This window comes from Mustela nigripes, chromosome 12, assembly GCF_022355385.1.
Source record: "Mustela nigripes isolate SB6536 chromosome 12, MUSNIG.SB6536, whole genome shotgun sequence".
Lineage (NCBI taxonomy): Eukaryota > Metazoa > Chordata > Mammalia > Carnivora > Mustelidae > Mustela > Mustela nigripes.
In genome coordinates this window covers 7,895,170-7,917,069 of record NC_081568.1, presented here as the reverse complement: position 1 = coordinate 7,917,069, position 21,900 = coordinate 7,895,170, and the positions used below count along the sequence as shown (strand labels likewise).

Sequence of the window (21,900 nt, the reverse complement as noted above, 5' to 3'; positions counted from 1 at the left end):
TGCCTCCAAGTGAATGAAACCAGCTCAATAGTTAAGTCTTACAAGTTGCAATGCTGGCAACCAGACTTCTTTGCAACCTCACAAAAGGGTTTGGGTGTGAAGATAAGTTATTTTTAAAGACAAATACACATAAATGTTATGTGAAATAAACACATGGATGGATAGATGGATAGACTGTTGCATGGACAGACATAATTTCACATACTTCTAATAAAGTATTGGTTTTTTTTTTTTTTTTAAAGAAGATTTTATTTATTTATTTGACAGAGATCACAAGTAGGCAGAGAGGTAGGGAGAGAGAGAGAGGGAAGCAGGCTCCCTGCCGAGCAGGGAACCCGACGTGGGGCTCGATCCCAGGGCCCTGGAATCATGACCCGAGCCGAAGGCAGAGGCTTTAACCCACTGAGCCACCCAGGCACCCCTAATAAAGTGTTTTTGAGAGAACAGGGTTATGGCTTTAATTTATAGTAATATCATCAGAAAAGTAAACTATGGGGGGAAACAGCCTCCTTCCTACCTTCAATGCATACTATGACACCAAACATTTCTAGAATTAAATATGACTATGTTCTTCCCATTAGATGGTGAGACTGGGTTGTATTTTCACTGCCAAATTCAAGTACTGAACTATGTTTTCTTCTTTTAAATTTTTCTTTTTTTTTTCTTTTAAAGATTTCATTTATTTATTTGACAGAGAGAGATCACAAGTAAACAGAGGCAGGCAGAAGAGAGAGAGAGAGGGAAGCAGGCTCCCTGCCAAGCAGAGAGCCCGAAGCAGGACTTGATCCCAGGACCCTGAGATCAAAACCTGAGCCGAAGGCAACAGCTTAACCCACTGAGCCACCCAGGCGCCCTCTTCTTTTAAATTTTTCTTAATATTTCTGATAAAAACATGAACATGGAACATAAAAACCACAAATAAAAGCAGTCCAAAATTCAAAAACGAAGTTTTCTGAGCAATATGTTTACTACACTGCACCTAACCATTAATCACATTTTGTCCTCTCGAGAGCAGTAATTATGGGGAATAGTGAGCTCTCAGTATAGGTCTAAAGATCAAAGTCTTTATTCAGAAACATGTAAAAAAAATTTGTATTTTGCCACCACTTTAAGTTAAATCACAATTCCTACAGATTAGAGAATATTCTCATTATCTTTAGAAACCTCACTTGAAACTCTATTTCCTACTTGCTCTCTCCTAACCTTATTAGCCCTCATGGAAAAACTCAAGTATTTAATACAAATTTAATTTATAAAAGTGTAGAGGTAGTGCTATCATCAAGATAACAACTCAGTATACATTTACGTGCTTGTAAGAGATGAAAAGTATCTTCCACTTAATGATTATTTAAGCAGCTAACATGTATCAGGATGATTTAGAATGTTTTGGCTTACTATACACACTAACTGGGAGGGTGGGGGCGACAAGCTGTTCCTGAGCCTTTGTCACTGGCTTTAGACTCAACCCCATTTACCTCTGGCCTTTGCAGAACATGATAAACTATTATATTCACCCCGCAGTGTCTTACTTGTTAGAGAAGGAAACGGTGTCTAGCTGAAACTTAAAGATTATTATTTGTGAATACCAGATGATACAGGGAAACAGTATGGCTTCATAAAGTGTCTAGTAATACCATAGAGTGGACCGGAAAGATAAAATGAGGGCAAACATAATTAACATCAAAAGACTGGCTTGATGGGGCGCCTGGATGGCTCAGTGGGTTAAGCCGCTGCCTTCGGCTCAGGTCATGATCTCAGGGTCCTGGGATCGAGTCCCGCATCGGGCTCTCTGCTCAGCAGGGAGCCTGCTTCCCTCTCTCTCTCTCTCTCTCTCTGCCTGCCTCTCTGCCTACTTGTGATTTCTCTCTGTCAAATAAATAAATAAAATCTTTAAAAAAAAAAAAAAAAAAAAAAAAAGACTGGCTTGAAAAAATTATTAAAGCCACACAGGTAACTTTTTGAAAACCCATACTATAGAGAGACTATCTCCAAAAAACCAGTCACCACACATACTTTACTTCTAAAAATGAATCAGGAATTGGGTCTTGATATTATTCTCCCCTCTGTTCCAATATAAATGATTCCAAGGAGAGGGAGAACCCTAGAAAGATCATATTTCATATTCAATCCAATCAAAAATAAAGGGCAAACTATTTCAAGTTTATACTCAATGAAAGAGATAAAAAGCATCTCACATCATTAGCTCATACCTGGTAGAGTAAGGCAGATGAGGCTGGCAATCAGTAAGGTTATACACATGAAGACAATCAACAAAAAAATCTGCAAGGCAAAACATAAGACTACATAAATGGTTCGTATGTGTTTAACGTATTTCATGACACCCCTCAAAAAATCAGCACAATTCCCCCAACAAAAAGAAATTGCCTATATTTCTAGGTTTTCTTCCATTTCACATAAAAGGGAATTTTTATTTTAGGTAAAATTACCTATAATTTCAGCCAAAGTAAGTGTCTATTTTCATATAATCTAATACATCAGCAAGTAACAAGTAAATGTATTTTTTAATCAGAATGCATAAAAATAAAACAACCACCTTTAATTTTACCTATTAATTAAAACTAAAAACATTCACTTTTTAATCAAATTCTCAAAAACAAGCTTTCATGAGAGGAAAATGCTGTCCAATTACAACTTTCTGTGCTAATGGAATCTGCGCTGCCCGACTCAGCAGCCCCTGGCACAAGTGGCCACTGAGCACCTGACACAGGGTCAGTGGGAACGAGTCATGAAATTTTACACTGTATTTATTTGGTGTGTAATCCTACCAGAAAAGTACTTTTTTTTCCCTTTTGTTTTTTACTTTATGGAGTTATAACTCACAAAATTGTATTTAAATTGTGCAACAGGATTTACTACATGTACACCTTATAAAGGGATTCCCACCATTAAAGTAATTAACACATCATCATACCACATCCTTACCAGTTGTATTCACTTTGAATTAAGTTTAAACATAAACAGCCACACGTAGCTGGTATTACATGTGGCTGTACTGAGAAGTGCAGATAAAAGGCAGTACACTAAGAGAAAAGCAGGGGCTGTGGGCAGAAAAGGAGCAACTGCTGCTCGCCTTCTACCTTACCAGCAGCCCCCTTCCCCTGCCCAGAGGGCAGAGCTCTAGGGGGAAGATGGAGAAGGACCTACACTCACACTCTGAGGGGAGCCTTTAAGGCTGTCGGCTGTCCTTGCTTGAGAAACCTCCTATCAGTTCTCTCTGACCTGGGCCAGGAAGCACCTTCCGCTCATCTCAGAGCCTCATCTCCCAGGACTCCTCCCGTCTCTCATGCTCACCGGCACACCCAACCTTCTAGATACACTTAATTCCCAAACCTACCAGTCTGCCTCTTGGTTTGGCACAAGCGTGGAGTGCCCTTCCATTTTTCCATTTTATTCTCTGTCTGGCCTAACTTTAGAAACTTAAAAGCATCACCTCCTCCACAAAGACTCCTGGATGCCCTTGGAGAAAGCATTCTGTGAAGCAAGGATTGACTAACTGTGCAACAAGTCACCATATCGCAAGTGAGGTGAGGACCAAGACCTAACGATCAAATTTAACAATACAAAAGCCCCCACCAAGATCCTTGCCAGGAACAGTTTTGGTGGGAGTCTGGAGGCAGTTGCTTCGTCGACCAGTCTTGTGTTCAGTTACATCAGATGTAAACATGAGGCGACTACTCCCTTGCAGTAATGGGACGGAGAGTAAACGGGAAAACATTAGAATGCCCATTCCGGCTCCGGACACATAGCTGACATAGAGCAGTAACACTGATTTCTTATTTTCACTAGGGTCTTCAACGCTGCTACTTTCAAACAGGGAGCAAAAGCACACAGAATCTCAACCCCTGTGATCCATCTCCAAAATCTGATCAAGTTCTCTGACATTTACATATATTCTCCTACTAATGGAAGGACTAGGGGTTCTTGTCAGGAGATTGTAAGATATGTCTATATAGAGGACTACATGCTAACAGCACTAATAACAGCACCAATTTCTCAAAGGGAATTTGAAAAAACTTGACTTCTGCTTAACTCTTACAGTACCTACCCTGAGTGGAAAATTTAAAGGCCGGCGATAAGGCTGAAAGCCAACAGGCCCTCCCTGCTGGAGTATGGCTTGGTGGGCTGCATGCAGGCCTTCGCCCACCACGGGAATAGCGTTGTTATTTCGAGCATGCTGATTATTGTTAACTTGTTGATTTGCACTGTTCTCATTTTCTTCCTGGTCTCCCAATAAATAGGAATGAAGATCCCTGTATAAAAAGTACATTCTCACTTGATCAGAATAAAACAGCAGAAAGACACTTAACTTTCTTATTATTACTTACGGTAGAAAATGTGTAAGTAGTATCTGTCCGTAGCAGTATAAATACCTCATTCTGGTCTAAATGTTGGTACCTGCTTTAAAGCAAACCTTTCCTAATTAAATGCTAATGTCCCCAACTCCCCAGAATGTAGCTGAACTACTGCGTCCACTGTGGCGCGAGCTGAGCTACAACCTCCAGAGCGCACGTCAGTCGCGGCAAACGTGCAGGGGCGGAGGAAGCAGCTTGGGGCAGGCAAAGAACAGCACCTGTTCAATCCAATACGACCAGATGCACATTTCACAATAAGGTCTCTACAGAATGCCACAAATTTTATGAAAGAAACATTTAAATTACAAAGGTTCAACTTTAAAAATAAGTATGACACATGGAAACTTGAAAAAAAATAAAGGCAACATGTTGACTGAATGCCTGAGAAACCTCCTGCCAGGGTAAGGCTTCTAAAATAATCAGGGATGGGGCACCTGGATGGGCTCAGTTAGTGAAGCATCTGCCTTTAGCTCAGGTCATGATCCCAGGGGCCCTAGGATGGAGTCCCTGATGGACCCTGCTTGGCAGAGACTCTGCTTCTCCCCTCCTTCACCACCCCCCACTCATGCTCTCTTTTATTTTTATTTTATTTTTTTTTAAGATTTTTTTTATTTATTTATTTGAAAGAGAGACAGTGAGAGAGAGCATGAGAGGCGGGAAGGTCAGAGGGAGAAGCAGACTCCCCATGGAGCTGGGAGCCTGATGCGGGACTCGATCCTGGGACTCCGGGACCGTGACCTGAGCCGAAGGCGGTTGCTTAACCAACTGAGCCACCCAGGCGCCCCTCATGCTCTCTTTTAAATAAATAAAATCTTAAAGTAAAATAAAAAACCAGAATTAAGTTAGTTTGCTTTTAATGCACTGAAAAAAAATGTTTATTTACACCCTGTGTAATGAAATCAAAGAACCTGGGCCAGAACCAAACCTCTGTACGAGGGTAAAAAAATGTAAACATTCTCCATAAAAGAACAGACAATAATTAGAAAAATAAGAAAAATTGAGGGGCGCCTGGGTGGCTCAGTGGGTTAAAGCCTCTGCCTTCGGCTCAGGTCATGATCCCAGGGACCTGGGATGGAGTCCCGCATTGGGCTCTCTGCTCAGCAGGGAGCCTGCTTCCTCCTCTGTGCCTGCTTCTCTGCCTACTTGTGATCTCTGTCTGTCAAATATACAGATAAAATCTTTTAAAAAAAAATAAGAAAAATTGAGTATTAATTAAAACAAGTATTATATACAACCTGCAGATACCACCAATGGTCTCTTCTTAAAACTACTATTTCCGGAGTGGGGCATGGAACACACTCCGTCAGAAGGGCTACCACCAGCCTACTTACAGCAAGTATCCAGCGGTAACAGTCCACGCTCGCACAAGCCCCTTCAGCCACTGCCGCGTGTGTCCCTGTTCAAGCAGCGCTGGCAAGACCACCTGAAGCAGAAGTAGCTCAAGGGACAGTTCACTCACTGGAGCATCACTAAGACAATTACAAACAGTTGTAATTTACACCGTGAATCTAGTTTCCCATTATAACTGTATCAATGTTAAACATCTGATGGGCAAAACTCCTTCAAGATCGCCTTACCAACTCACCACTGTTAGCACCTCTCCCCCACTCTCCCTCGAAGCCAGCAAAGCTTCCCCCTCTGACTCCTCCAAAACTGTTCCCCACAAGGGTCACCAACGACCTTGGTGGTGTTATGGTGATCAGTCTCGGTGTCCACCTCACTTGCAGTACAGCAAGCGGCATGTCACACAGCTGGTCACTCCATGCCCCTCAAAACACTTTCTCACTAGATGCCTTTCTAGATCTGTTAGCAGCCCTTCAGGTCCCTGGGCTGGAGACAACGGAGGGCCCCAGGTTCCGTCCTCTCTCCTCTCATCTACGCATGCTCTCTGGACAAATACAAACTCCTGTGGCTTAAAATACCACATTTCCGGGAAATGTCTATGTACCACTCAGACATCTTCCTAACTCCTAACTTCATATCCAAAGTGCCAACTAGTGTCTCCTACAGACTTGAGACATCTTAAATTGATCATTAGCAAATTTCTACTCTTCTCTTTTAATCCTGCTCCCCCACAGCCTTCCGCACCGCAGAAAACGGCAACTCCATCTTTCCAGGTGCTCAGGACAGAAACGTGGATCCCTGCCTGCCTTTTCTTCACTCCACACTCGAACAGCCAGAGTCCTGCTGAGTGGACCCCAAGAGTACCCTAAATCTCACTTCTCATGACCCCCACTGCTTCTTCCTTCACCTCAACTACCCTTACCTCTCACCAGGATCGCTGCATTATCCGCCCAGCTGGCTTCCTGATCCTGCCCTGGCCACCCTGTGCCAGTCTCTTCTCATCAGAGCAGCCCTGGTGACACTTGGTAACCTGCATCAGATCACTCTTCTATACCAACCTTCCCAAGAACTCCCTAAATCACTCAAGTTAAAGCCAAAGTGTGGACACGGGCTTATGAGCCTCTCTAGGATCTGACTTTCCATGACCTTTCTGACCTCACAGCCAACTACCATGCTTTCTTTCTTCTACTCCGGCCGAACTGGCCTTCCTGCTGCTCCTCCAACAGACCTCAATGTCGCTGCACTTGCCCAACCCCCTCCAAGGACACTCTACCTCCAGGAAACCACAGGACTCACTCCCTTATCACCTCCTTCACAGCTTCCCCAACTGTCCCCTCTTGAGGTCATCAATCCCTTCTAAATTATAACCCCATTCTGACCATTCTCTCTATTCCCTTTGTCGGCTTCATTTTTCCCCCATAGTATTTATGACCCGATACACCTCACTATCTTTTATCTATTTTTATGGCTGTCTCCCCATCATGTAAGCTCCACAAGAACGGAATTTTCTTGATTCTGCTTTGTTCACTGTTATACACCCAGTACACAGAAAAGTACCAGGCATATCATGGGTCCTCAATTGTTTTTAATGGAAGAATGGAGTAAAAGCCACTATGTAGTTCAAAAACTTTGCTAAACTTCTAGGTATAACTGACTACCAAAATGGGTCTATCTTAACAATACCTAAAGCCAAAACCTGTGCCTCCCTGGTTCCATGACCAGATCCAAGTACATAAGGAAGGAGTGATGATATACTTCAGGGAAAACTCGGACAATAAAACCTTAATTTGGATTTTGAGGAAAGATAACAAAAGCTTGCCAGGCAAACATGGGGAAGGTTACTCCAAACAGAAAGGGAAAAATAAGAAATAGCTAAGTATTTTAGCTATTGTTTTTTAGGGAGACTTAATGGAAGGGAGTATGGCTGGAGAGGAGAATTCAAGTTAGACAATGCTGGGACCAGATGCTGGGAAATCATTGTGAGATTATACCAAGGCTTGCAGATCTCTCTAAATGACCTAGACATTATCACGGAGATTATGGAGGAAAAGGTAGGGTGTTAAGGATGGGTTATAAAAGGAGAAAAAGAGGAAGGCCTAAACTAAGGAAGTAAGTGGCATACCAAGTTTCACCTGGTATAAGATAAGGTAAGATAAGAGAGCTTTAAAAATGAGACTCGGGGTGCTTGGGTGGCACAGTTGGGTAAGTGTCCGACTTCTGACTTCAGCTCGGGTCACGATCTTAGGGCCCAAGAGCCAAGCCCATGTGGGACTCCATGCTTAGCAGGGAGTGTGCTTAAGGTTCTCTCTCCCCCTCTTCCTCTGCCCCGTCCCTCACTAGCATGCTTGCTCTCTCTCAAAAATAAATAAATCTTTTTTAAAAAACGAGATTTAAAAGATTTAAAGCCCAATGAGAAATAAATCTGAGGAAGAAACTGGGGTGCCTGGGTGCTCAGTTGGTTAAGCATCTGCCTTCAGTCAGATCATGATCCCAGGGTCTTGGGATTAAGCCCCACTTTTCCTTCTTCCCCTGCTGCTCCCCCTGCTTGTGTTCTCTGTCTCTCAAATAAATAAAATCTTGAAAAAAGAAAAGAAATCTGAGGAAGAAACCCAATTTCCCAGCAGATTTCTGTTCAGGTAAGTGAAAGGATAATGCAAGTCACTAAAAAAAGGAATAAAGGAGAAGTGGTAGAACACAGATTTCTAGGTGACAAACTTTTAAATCAGGAAGATTTTACATCTGTAAGCCTTATGTCTTATTTTTAATCTATAGCTAAATACACAATTATAGTGTACATGATGTGCTTTTCGTATAAAGATGTTTGTGGCTAACGTGCTCTCATTAAGTATGGTATACATTTCAATGAAGAACAAATGCGCACTTCATCTGCAGAAAAGTAAGTCTTCCTTTGGAAAATGCAAATGCTAAACTAATGTTTATATAACCTAAAATGGCAAAATGCAACTATCAAATGATTTCCAGTATCTGTTAAGAAATGAACGGGTATCAACAGAACTAAATTAGTAAAGTTTCCAAATTTCAAAAACTTACCTGTAGAGCATGACATTGTATGGAAGAAAATTGGGCAGCAGACTCTTAATTATACGTATAGGAAGCCAAAGCATCAGAAGGACAATGGAGCCAAAGACAATCTGCAGTAAAACAAAAGACATGACGGCACTGTAAATCACTCCCACGAGAGACAAGCAGACTCTGAACATACCCAACCAATCCAAGTCTATACCCATCCAGGGTCCAGAGTGTTCTCACTCCACACACTAAACTTGGGCCACCCCGCGGACAGAATGCATTCCTAGGGAGGCTGCTCCTCTCTCTCTAGAACACCAGGGCTCAAACAGGAGCCACAAAGGATCATCACTGTATGGTATGTGAGGAGAGAGTCAGAAACTTATAATGTAGCACCAGAACTGTCTGCAACTTAAATCACCTGTAAGTATCGTAAGATGTGACTCATATTAATGGCTACAAATTTTCCAAAGGGTGTAAGACTGCTTTTTAAATTTCATTTTGGAAAAACTTAGTTTTAACTAGGTAATTTTTTCTTTGACATAATTCTGTTAAAGAGTTTAATGTAAAAGCTATTAAAGAATCTCCACTTCTCCAATGCAAATGAAATGGGATTCTAATACCCATAATTTGGCAATTACACTACTTAAGAACTGGAGGACATTTTTGTCTTAGTAAACATTTTATTTACTTTATCGAAGTAACCAATAAAACAACTATTTGACAACAAAGCTCTACAAGCTTTGATAAACATAAATTTATTCAATATATGTACTTTACCAGTCCCTGACCAAAACACCCCCAACAAAACAAAAGGGTATTACACTTTACTTAAAAAACAATAAAAAGGTATGCTTACCACTGACAAAATAAATCTTCGGAGATGCCTATAAATGGGCAAATGGATCATTTCTTGTACTGGATTAAAATCTGGATCATTCAAATTCCTTAGAAACCATAAGACACCAGGTCGAAGTACCTGCAAATGTATTTTAAATGCTATAAATACCAGTATCTTCAGACTCTGTAATATGAGCTAAAATATTAGCATACAAATAGATTCTTAAAATTTTAGCTTAATAAAATGGGCCCCAGAAAATACACATGGTTTTCCTATGAAAACAAGTTCCTAAATCAGAACATGTACAGAAACCATCTTGTGTTTGATGTCCTTTGATGCTTTTAATCATTCAATGAAAAAAATTTAGTAAGTGCAACTTGTCAAGAAATCTAAGTCTCTGAGGTGAGAAGTAAGTATATTTTTTTAAGATTTTATTTATTTATTGGACAGAGATCACAAGTAGGCAGAGAGGCAGGCACAGAGAGAGAGAGAGAGAGAGAGAGGAAGGGAAGCAGGATCCCCCCTGAGCAGGGAGCCCGATGCGGGGCTCGATCCCAGGACCCTGGGATCATGACCTGAGCCGAAGGCAGAGGCCTTAACCCACTGAGCCAGCCAGGAGCCCCAAAAGTAAGTATCTTTTTTTTTTTAAACACTGTCATTATACTGCATCATCTGGTAAAAAAGAATTACACGGCAATTTATAAATGTTCTAAATAGAAGATCTGATGCCAGTCTTACTCTCCTGAGAGGAGGTATCTTGTTAATTAAGAAACCCTAAAGCTTCTCAGCATTTCATTCTACTGTCTACATCTTTTCTCCCTTTCTCAGTGGAAATCATCAACCCAAGACGCTGTGGGTGACGGGGCAATGGAAGTGTCTGAGTATCAGTCCTGAGTGGCCCAAATTCTCTGAGTTACCCCATGTATGCCCCTCACCTGCCCCAACTGTATTTCCCCATCTTCCAAGTGAGGGAGTATACGACCTCTATGGTTCCATCCAGATCCCTAATCCTAGGATTCTGTACCAACAGAAAAACCACCAAGCCGAGGAGATGAAAAACTTCGATGTAAAAACACTTCATCACTTAACAGTGTATTTCAGAGATTGTATATAATTATAGTTCGGAAAAAATTTAGTCTCAAATGCTTGTTTCAAAGAAAGAATACAAGTTTTATCTACAAATAGACTTTACTGAACTTACGCCATATAATTCAGGAAAACATTCTGACCCCAGCCCACTCCTTAACTCCTCAGTATCTCAAAGGAAAAGTACACCAAGAATAGCATCAAACCTTGGTGCTTCTGTATTCCGCTCACACTGGATTCACCGGCCTTCTCTGGCACTCCTGCACATTCCCCCGGTACTTCTCCACCACCACTCTCAGTGGAACAGGCTGACTTGTCTGATGGTTGTATTCCTTCCCAGGATATACAATCAAAAAGAATGGGGATCCTGTCTTTTTTTCTTTCTTTTTCTTTTTAAAAGTTTTGTTTATTTATTAGAGAGCGAGATAGTGAGAGAGGGAACACAAGTGCAGGAGAGCTGTAGAGGGATAAGCAGGCTCCCTGGAGCCAGATATGGGGCTCAATCCCAGGACCATGACCTGAGCCAAAGGCAGAAACCTAATGACTGAGCCACCCAGACGCACCCTGTCTTTGTTTCTTACTATTAGATCAGCATAGTGCTGGCCCAGAGTGAACATAGAGTAGTATCTGAGGAAATACAAGTACATTTGTCAAAATTACTCATTTTTATACTTCCCACTGCATCAGAATGACTGAGCATGAGATCTATACTAATCAAATACTGACCCTATTTTCATTTCACTCTCTTCAAATCAGTAAGGACTATATTCTTTTTTTTTTAAGATTTTATTTATTTATTTGCTAGACAGAGATCACAAGTAGGCAGAAAGGCAGGCAGAGAGAGAGGAGTGGGGGGAAGCAGGCTCCCTGCTGAGCAGAGAGTCAGACATGGACTCCATCCCAGGACCCTGGGATCATGACCTGAGTCAAAGGCCGAGGCTTTAACCCACTGAGCCACCCAGGCGCCTCAGTAAGGACTATATTCTAAAAACAGGATGAGAACTGGTATCCCTCAGGCAAGTGAACTGGAATCATAAAGACCCCTCGCTGTAATTCCATGCTTACGGTGTTTGACTACGTATTTTGAGTTTTGATCCACAAAACCATATTCCCCGCTTTGGGTATTTCCAGTACTGCATTTCCTTAAATGGAGTCCAAGACAGACTCACATCACATAAAATTCCAAGAACTTGTATGAGAGGATGGTCACAATAACTATCAAGTAAAGCAAGTACTTTTAGTTTTTTCCCCTCAATCTACTCATCTTCCAAACTCATAACTAATTATACACAGAAGTACTAAAACTTATCCATTTTTGAGACAAGTAACTAAAAAGAATTTCAAGAAATAAAGCCAAACTCAGGGCGCCTGGGTGGCTTAGTCATTAAATGTCTGCCTTCAGCTCGAGTCATGACCCCAGAGTCCTAGGATCAAGTCTGGCATCTGGCTCCCTGCTCAGTGGGAAGCCTGCTTCTCTTCTCTCTCTCCCACCCCTGCTTGTGTTCCCTCTCTCTGTCTATGTCTATGTCTCTCTCTGTCAAACAAATAAAATCTTAAAAAGCCAGACTCATCTATCAAACTATCTATCTCTTAGACTAAAATAACAGAGAAAATTAGTCAGGAAATCATCATTAGCCTTTGATGTACGACTCACAGTTAAAACAGAAGTACTCTCCATAAATGTACAGTGTTGGCATTTCCCTGCAGAACTCACCTCTCTCAGCAACAGGATGAAGGAGGCGAAGTAGAACACATACACCATCCCGACTAGCCAGTGCAGAAACATGGTAGTACCTGGAGCTGATTGAAAGCTCAGTTCTCGATCTTTCAGAGTAGCATCAAACATTTCCTAAATCAAGACAGAACAGGTGAGAGAGATTTGTACCGCTCAAATTTGCCAAATTAACATCTCCATCTTCCAAGAAGTGAATAAATCACCATGTGCGTGGGTTATGATGTTCTAGGACTCCAGTTCTTTCAATGCCATTTCATGGTGTCAAAGAAATATAAGTAAGGCTGGATACTCTGTCAAAAATGTATAATGACAAAATAACATTTTAACTATAAGAAGACTGGTGAACCAATTGGTGAATAAGAACTTTAATATTGTTGCTACTGTGAAGAACCATTTTTGGTTAACAATAACTTCTTTCAGGTGTGCCTGCGTGGCACAGCTGGTTGGGCATCTGACTCTTGGTTTTGGCTCAGGTCTGATCTCAGGGTCATGAGATCAAGCCTGCACTAGGCTCCACGTTGCACTCTGCACTTGTCGCCAAGTCCGCTTGGGTTTCTCTCTCCCTCTTCTTCAACCCCTCCCTGCTGTGTGCACTCTAATAAACAAATATATCTTGGGAAAAAAAAGTGTCTTCTTTCCATGGTTACACGTCTGCATTCATGACAAAATTTTTTCTTTTTCTTTTAAAGAGAGAGCACAGGAGGGAAGGACAAAGCGAGAGAGAGAATCTTAAAGCAGTCTCCTCACTGAGCATGGAGCCCCACACTGGATTTGATCTCTAGACCCTGAGATCCGGACCTGAGCCAAAACCAAGAGTCAGATGCGTAAAAGACAGCGCCATCCAGGCACCCCACCACCACCACCCCGACAAGTTTTAATAGTAAGGTACAGGTGAAAATGTTCTCTCAGACCAAAGGCAGCTTTTCTATACAAAGTATTTTTGAAAAGTCAAAACCTGATTACCACTGACAGTAACTAAAAATTATAATCAGGACTGATCATCTTAGTTAAAAGAAATGGTTGAATTTACTTATTATTACAAAGACTGTTCTTATCAGATTGTTCTCCTTATGTGTATAATGTCTTGAAATTAATGTAAAATTAAGAAGAGTAAAATGAGTAAGAAAATTTTCACTGGTTATTAGAAAGGTTCTAGTCAAAATATTCTAACATCAAAAATTTTCACAAAGCCTCAAAAAAATATCAGGTACTCAAAAATTAGTAACATTAAGGCTTCACAATGATCCATTCTCAGGGGGGAAACAAAGCAAATTATTATCACACAGAGTTTCCTTTAAAAGAAATTCATTCTAAAGACCTCCCTTTTCGACACCTTCACACTATTTGACTATATCTTAATGAATAATAAACTTACCAGGGAACAGATATCCAGCCACCAGCCACAAATGAGAGGGAACACTCCAATCTCTACCACCACTAACAAAGAAACCTTAAGTAAAAACAAAAACCATCAAATACCATCCAAATGGGGAGAAATCATTTCCAGTTTTAACTTCTAACAGGAATTACCTTAACAACAATATAGCAGACTCCCAGCAAACGACGAGACCTGTGAAATTTAACAAGAGTTGCCAAGCCCTATAGCATCTAGTCAAGGAAAAAAATCGAGCATTTAAAGGTACAAAGAAATAGGTACTTATTTAGGCAACACATATTATTTGACAGAATTAATTTCATATTTCGTCTGCCCTCATCCTCACTACAAATAGCTACAACTTTTACTGAGAGGACAGAAGAGAAACAGTTTTGTCCCTAACAGGAACAACTCTTTGGTGTGAATAATAATACCACCAAACATCCATGTTATTAGTTCATTAAAGGATACGTGGCAAATTATCAGTGTTATTGCTAAAAGTATATACCCAACAATGGTTGTGATTAGACCTTCAAAATGAGATGCTTGGACCTAGAAATAAAAATAAATAGAATTTAATTTTACCATACGGCCTCCCTCCCAGCTTAACAATGTATTTAATAATCCGAGCAGACTCAAAGTGAACTGTCCCAGCAACTTACAACTAGACAATTATGAAGTTCCTTTGAACGACATCTCTGCAAACCAGATTCTCCCACTGTTAGCAATCTACTCAAGCAGGCAAAATCGAGTGATTTAAATTTTACGAAAACAAAAGCTGCACTACACTAATCTGCACCTGCTCCATCCTGCGGGGGACTGCAGGCTGAGCAATGAAAGCAGCAGCACACCGTCCCGGCAGCCCACCTGCCAGGTAAGTCTCAGCCACCCCACCTCCTACCCCAGGAATGACTTTTAAGTTTTCCTTGTTCTCCAAATCCATTCCATTTTCAGCTTACAAAAAGTACAAATTTGGACAGTGACAAATCTTTTAGGTTCCTAAATTTCTGATAGCAAGGGCTGATAATTTGGAAATTCAAATTTATCAAAGCATGAATCTGAAATTTCCAAGTTCTTGGGTTCAATGAAAACTGAGAGCTACATTAAATACTGGAACACATCTCTGCTCTTTCAGAACACTTCAGAATGTGATCTTTCAGGATTTACGTACACAAACTGAACAGAACATTCCAGAAATGTCAGATTTCCTTAAAAACTAGTTCTTTCTGGAGACCCTGTAAAACAGTTGTAGGCTTGACCATTCAAATATTTATCTATATAAAAACAAGAACAAAATGTCAAAATTAAATTCGTTAGAAAACACTGTAGCCCATCATTCCAAAACAGACTTTTTTTTTTAAAACTTGACTGATATACTATTACTTTTCTAAATCACTATGGGAAAGGGAGAAAAGGGAGCAAGTTAATGGAATGGGTCAAAAATCAGCCTATAAGAGAACTTGCCAGTAGCATGCCTTTGGCCTGCCCAACAGGAAGGCAGTGTACCATCGGATTCAGAACTCATTTTTCTTAGCTGGCAACATGACCTTCTATGTTTTGAGTGACTGTCAGTTTGAAAAAAGAAGAATGAGTTCATGTTGGGTAACTATTGCTTTGTATAAGGCAAACTGAGAGATGACATAAGTCTTTACGACACTATCATTTACTCAACAAATATCAAGTTTGAAGGCAAGTAATGAAAGTAAGTTCGTAAAAGTATTATACTCACGTGTTCTTCAAATCCCAAACCAACAAGGGAGAAATGACCAATGTGGTAAGGGCAAAATGCTAAAAGGGGGAGAAAAATTAAATGAAAACTTCAAAATCAAAACAACGAACACTCCTAGTACCAATCCACAGTAAAAGAAACCAGGGCTTTTTGGAGAAATGGAAGATTCCAGATCTGGGGCCAAAAAATGCACTGCCTAGGACATTCTCTATAACCAGAGAACAAAGATATCAAGGTCTAATACGTTCATGACAAAAGGACTGGAACCATCATGAAGAGGGTCTTACTGGCCAAGGAAAGAATGATATGAGCCTCAAAGAATGACCAAAACGGATGGAAACACACAGAATGCTTTAAAAATCCATGAGTTCGGGGCGCCTGGGTGGCTCAGTGGGTTAAGTCTCTGCCTTCCGGTCAGGTCATGATCTCAGTGTCCTGGGATCAAGCCCCATATCGGGCTCTCTGCTTGCCGGGGAGCCTGCTTCTCTCTCTGCCTACTTGTGATCTGTCAGTCAAATAAATTAAAAAAAAAAAATCTTAAAAAAAAAAAAATCCATGAGTTCATAATACTCAAAAAGGGGAAAGCCAAAAACAAAAAACACAAAGGGAAAAAAGAAAACATAAGGAATAACACTTTCTTCACCCCTGGAAATAGCACATCAATTGTTTACCCTAAAAACTGGTAACTGGGGTAAAGGATTGCATACCTGTCTCACTGCTTCTGAACAAACAGGTTCAGGGTAACTAAGATGTTACTTAGACCCTCCAGTTTAAAGGAAATATGGAGACAAAAGAGCGAGGTAGTGGACATCATACCGGAAGCAATTCAGACAAATGTAGAAGGCAAGAGAGACAGCTAACTTGTCACGTCAACAAATTAATGGCAAAACAGGGTAGGAGTAGATGAAGGGAGCAAAGAGAAGACTATTCTAGATCAAAAGGAACTTCAACTTAACCCAAAGTAACGTGCAGATCTGGATCCTCATTCAAACAAACCAACTGTAAAAATGACATTTGAGATCATCTAGGAATTTTTAATATGAAGAGTTGTTAGGAAACACTAAATTCTGCTAATTTAGTATGGTGTAATAATACTACTACAGTTAAATGAAAAAAATATCCTTAACATTTTCATAGTAAATATTTTTTTTTAAAGATTTTGTTTATTTATTTGACAGAGAGAGATCACAGCAGACAGAGAGGCAGGCAGAGAGAGAGAGAGGGAAGCAGGCTCCCTGCTGAGCAGAGAGCCCGATGCAGGACTCGATCCCAGGACCCTGAGATCATGACCTGATCCGAAGGCAGCGGCTTAACCACTGAGCCACCCAGGTGCCCGTAGTAAATATTTTTATAGTCTCTTTTCTTCAAGTCTTTGTGTTATGTTAATAAAATTTTACTTTTTTAAAATAAAATTTGTGTTTTCCTTATGGCAAAATTAATTGAACAGCATAGATTATAAGTAAAGCAGGGAGGGGGACTCAAACATTAAGACAAAAGTCAGAGTGAATCCATAGGGATCTGACCAGCAAACCTTTTTAATCAAGTATTCCATGGGTACAAATTTTTCTGAACAAGTATTCCCAACATATTGAAATTTATAAATCATACACACATTTTACTAATATATTATGTGTACTATAAAGCACAAGAAATTCTTAATGAGTAAGAAAAAACTATTGCAGAATTTTCCTATTTTGTTGTCTCACCCAACTCTGAGGATGACTCAAATTGGCCTCCAGGAAAGGCAAATTTTCAAGTTCCAACTCTATTTACATAGGGAAATATTAAACTGAGCACCAATTTTTAACAACCCATTTCTATTCCATTACACAGCAACCATGAGATTAAGTATCCTGAAATTAAGGTCACTATCTCAGTAACATTCCCTTCTATTAGGAGATAGCTACATTTTAAGTTTATAATTCTGCAAAGTACATGACCACAAGACTCCAAAAATGCAAGTGGAAAATTCTAACACAGCAACCCAAGCAGGAAATAAACAGGAGTGTGCTTAATCCCAATGACCATTCACCTTTAAGGGAAAATATACTCCTAAAAAGAGGAAAACAACTTGGTTCATTTCAAAAAATCCTAAGTATAATACAGATTTACGAAGATTATTTCTTCATAGTATATAAGTTTAGAAGGTTGGATTAGGAAAAAAATTTACTTAAGATGTGATGTGCTTTACATAAATGTTAGCTATCTTTTCTATTATTCATGTGGGGTTTTTTCCCTTTTTTTTTTTTTAATAATCTCTACACCTTGGGACGCCTGGGTGGCTCAGTTGGTTAAGCAGCCGCCTTCGGCTCAGGTCATGATCCCAGGGTCCTGGGATCGAGTCCCACATCGAGCTCCTTGCTCGGCAGGGAGCCTGCTTCTCCCTCTGCCTCTGCCTGCCTCTCTGTCTGCCTGTGCTCGTGCACTCTCTCTCCCTCTGTCTCTGACAAATAAATAAAATCTTTAAATAAATAAATAAATAAATAATCTCTACACCCAACGTGGGGCTTGAACTCATAACCCCAAGATCAACAGTCACATGATCCTCTGACTGAGCCAGCCAGGTGCCCCACTACAATTCACCTGTTAAAGGTGACTTTTTCCTCCAAACATTAATTTAGCATTAAGCTTTTCTTTCAAGAACAAAGACTAAATCTACAGATCATTTTTTCCTCTCAAAATCTGGTCAAGAATCAAAAACAGATGCACACTCTATATTAACCAATTATTTTACATAATGAAAAAGTAGGCAGAATAATCTGCATTTTTGTTTCTACCCCCTACGCAAAAGGGAAGAGTTTCCTATTAACTTGCACCATCTTAAATAGCTACTAAAAATTGAGAATCAATGGAACTTTTTCAAGATAATTTTGTTTAAACAAGATACCTGCAAATTTATTTTGTTCTTTTATAATATTCAGAAATTAATTTTTTTGTCTTATTCTCATTTACATAATTCAGTTTTTGACTACATGGTTTCCTATCGAAAACAACTGCTTTTTAAGGCACAATGTGGTCCCCAAACCGAAGCAAGTAACTTGGAATCCAGTGGAAAAACCCTGGAAAATCTTTATGTCTCTTCCTCAGCAGGAAAGAGGGTTAACTCATATGCATAAAAAAGGAATTTATCAAAGTTCATTCCTACAGAGCTATCTGTAGACTGAAGTGTCTCTAAGAGACACTGATTCATAGTACAATCTAACAAGAGCCTGATTCTATCACACTTCCACTTTCTTTCCCTTGAGAGATGCAGAAACTGAATTCTAAAGCATTGTTTTGCTCGATTCAGTTTCTTTTATCTTTCTCAAAGCGGAAAAACCTGCCACCCCTCTCTTCCTTTCCCTGATTAGTCCCAACATCAGGGATTCCTGTGTGGTCACAAGAATCCTCACAGCCACAATTGGGAAAAGTGTTTGGAAGTGACTCTGAGTTTACTGGAATTTGGTTCTACAGGGATTTCACACTTTGGAAAGGTTCATGCTTGTATCTATCCCTAGTGACAGCTCCCAAGACAGGGTCTCTGTTAAAGCCTTGGTCAAGATTCTGAGAGAAGAAACAAGATCTTCTGCCAAAGGGAAAAGCACACAGATAATCAGCACAAAATTAGTTCCAGGGAAAGGATGCTCATAATCTCAAGTCAGTCTAAGATAAACTTTTTTTTAAGATTTTATTTATTTGAGAGAGAGAGAGAGCACAAGCAGGGGGAGTGGCAGAGGGAGAGGGAGAAGCAGACTCCCCACTGAGCAGGGAAGCCCCCAGGCAGGGGCTCTGTCCGAAGATCCCGGAATCATGACCTGGGCCGAAGGCAGACCCTCAACCAGCTAAGCCACTCAGACACCCCTAAAAAGTCAATTCCTATAAAAAGAGATGGAGATGCCCAAAAGAAGCAGAGATGGTAAGTAACTGTAGTCAATGTTCTTGGGAAAGAAATGTATCTGTGTACCTGGGGCCTTCCTATACAGGATGACTATCTGCAACCATTTCACATATTCCAGTGTTTCAGAACAAAAACAAAACCTGTAACAAGGCTCCTTAAAAACTGAATTTCTGGGGCGCCTGGGTGGCTCAGAGGGTTAAGGCCTCTGCCTTCGGCTCAGGTCATGATCTCAGGGTCCTGAGATCGAGCCCCGCATCGGGCTCTCTGCTCAGCAGGGAGCCTGCTTCCCTTCCTCTCTCTCTGCCTGCCTCTCTGCCTACTTGTGATCTCTGTCTGTCAAATAAATAAATAAAATCTTTAAAAAAAAAAGAAAAGAAAAATAAAAAAAAAACTGAATTTCTATCATACTACCATAAATAACAGCATCATAAACACCACTTACCAAAAACAAGAATGAACAATGTGTTTAGAGACACCACCCAGAAGACATGTTCCTAAAGGAAAAGAGCATTAATAAAATATATTCAATTCTTCTTCCATGTCTAACTGGACTACTCCACTTAGTTAAGACTGAAATCGTCACTCAATAATGTTGTGATTTCATTACATGCAACTTCTCATTTTTCATTAGATAGCTCATAAAACTAAACCTAGTAAAATTCAAGTTCATAATGTTACATGCAAGAAAAAAAAATCAATCCATAAACATTTCCTCTTCAGAAATTAGTATGCCACTACAAACTACACAGATTCTCAGAAATAACAGCCAGATTTCATTTAAATCAAATGATGCTGAAAAATTCCAAATGGAGGAGGGAAAAAAAAATCTTAATGGAGGAAAATTTGAAAATTGCATTAATTCTAGAATTCCACATCAATATAAACCACACAGTGCTTCTTTCCAGTGTCCATTTTGTTCTCACGGCTTCTGCAAGGTCACTTCTCTTCCTTGGTCCCTTTTCTGCCTATGGCACCCTGGTTTTCTCAGTAGAAGTCTTAGAAGACTCATTCTCGCTCGGTCTCTACTCCACCACCACCACCCCCAGTTATGTATTATCACCTCCAAGACGACTGTGACCTTATGTCACTGTTTCAGTCAGCGGGGGGTTCTTCGACCAGTAGCTAAGTTATCGCGACACCCAAAGCCACTTAAAAATCCCAAGTCATTTTATAATACAGAACCTGGAAACAACAGCATCGCTTCTCCTAAAAAACAGGTTCTTTACAGAATTATTCCTCCCCTTTGAGTTTGTACTCTTTGCTAATAAGGTAAAGACAGGTGAGGTTTGGTTAACAGTAGAAACCTAACATGAAACTGGGTCTCATTGTGAGCACTACAAAGCATTAAACACTGCAAGGTTAAAAGAAGATCAAGTTCTTAACTACTAATTAAATCTGTATTTCATTTTCTTTTTTACAAATCAATACTTAATAATGACCTTTTTAAATACTATTACATTTGTTCTTTGCCAGTATTTTCAATACACAAAACAGACTTTCTTCAGTAATCAAAATTCAAAGGGTATGCTGATCCTTACTATAAAAAGTGTGGACATACTATAAATTTGAAATCACTAAATCATTAAGATACATAAGTCAAAACTCTATTTAAAAATATTAGCTTTACTTACTAGAAAAACTAGAGATCCATCAAGTCCTAGCATCTGAAATAAATAACAATATGCACAAGTTCAAGATGCAACAGGATTTTTCATTCTATTTAGAAAAAAGGCTCACTTTTAATTATATTTAAACATGATCCTTACCCACTACTTTCCAATACAGCATATCATTTTCAAAGAGTAAAAAACTTGTTTATTAGAATTTTATACTTGGGCCACCTTTTACTCCAAATCATATGATTATAAAGTAAAAACAGTTCTATTATGGGTTTAATTTTCACAATGGATAAGGAGCCAGACAAGATTTCATGGTATACCAACTGCACTATCAGAATATTTCAATTTAAATTGTTACTTCATTTTACAGAAGTCCACAATTTGTTTGTATTAAAGGCCAGAAAATAGAAAAATAATCAACATTATAATATTTTTAATATTTTCACAACACATCACTTTTTTTCTAGAAACTAAAGTTCTCCTACAGCTTCCACTGAATGTAGCTATGAAACTGGTGTATGCATCTAGACATGTCGAACTTCAACACATAGTTTAAGGTTAAAACACCAGAATGCATGATAGAAAGAATCTTACTCTTTCCCACGTAAGCTCTTCTGCAGCTCGGTCCCACTCCAAAGCATTCCAGTTCATGTCATCTGGAAAAAGAATTGTAGTTGAAAGATTACCGATGGAACCTGAACCATAAGTAATAAAACATACGCTTTTAATTTGGTGTTTTGTAAGCTGCTGATGAGAAGCTGAACTACATTCTTTGCTTGTTAGGTAATAAGAACCCAAATACATAAATACAACAACACACATAATGTGGTTAAGTGCCAGAAAGGAAACAAATAGGGTTATGTGAAAGCGGGAACTTAACTGCTCTGAGTCAGG

At 39.8% G+C, this 21,900-nt stretch overlaps 1 protein-coding gene across 3 annotated transcripts in view; it reads right to left on the bottom strand.

Annotated features, from left to right (window-relative positions):
• The window catches only part of MARCHF6 (membrane associated ring-CH-type finger 6), an 85,278-nt gene that overhangs the window by 19,278 nt on the left and 44,100 nt on the right, over positions 1-21,900 (bottom strand). For all 3 annotated transcript variants that reach the window (XM_059416907.1, XM_059416905.1, XM_059416906.1), the window contains 13 exons: positions 21,601-21,662; positions 21,019-21,051; positions 19,830-19,881; positions 15,511-15,569; positions 14,253-14,333; positions 13,937-14,005; positions 13,782-13,856; positions 12,386-12,520; positions 9,604-9,723; positions 8,769-8,869; positions 5,705-5,842; positions 4,067-4,271; positions 2,211-2,280 (listed from right to left, as the gene is read on the bottom strand). In XM_059416907.1, coding sequence (XP_059272890.1) covers positions 2,211-2,280; positions 4,067-4,271; positions 5,705-5,842; positions 8,769-8,869; positions 9,604-9,723; positions 12,386-12,520; positions 13,782-13,856; positions 13,937-14,005; positions 14,253-14,333; positions 15,511-15,569; positions 19,830-19,881; positions 21,019-21,051; positions 21,601-21,662 — 1,200 coding nt within the window. The remainder of the gene's footprint in view (positions 1-2,210; positions 2,281-4,066; positions 4,272-5,704; positions 5,843-8,768; positions 8,870-9,603; positions 9,724-12,385; positions 12,521-13,781; positions 13,857-13,936; positions 14,006-14,252; positions 14,334-15,510; positions 15,570-19,829; positions 19,882-21,018; positions 21,052-21,600; positions 21,663-21,900) is intronic.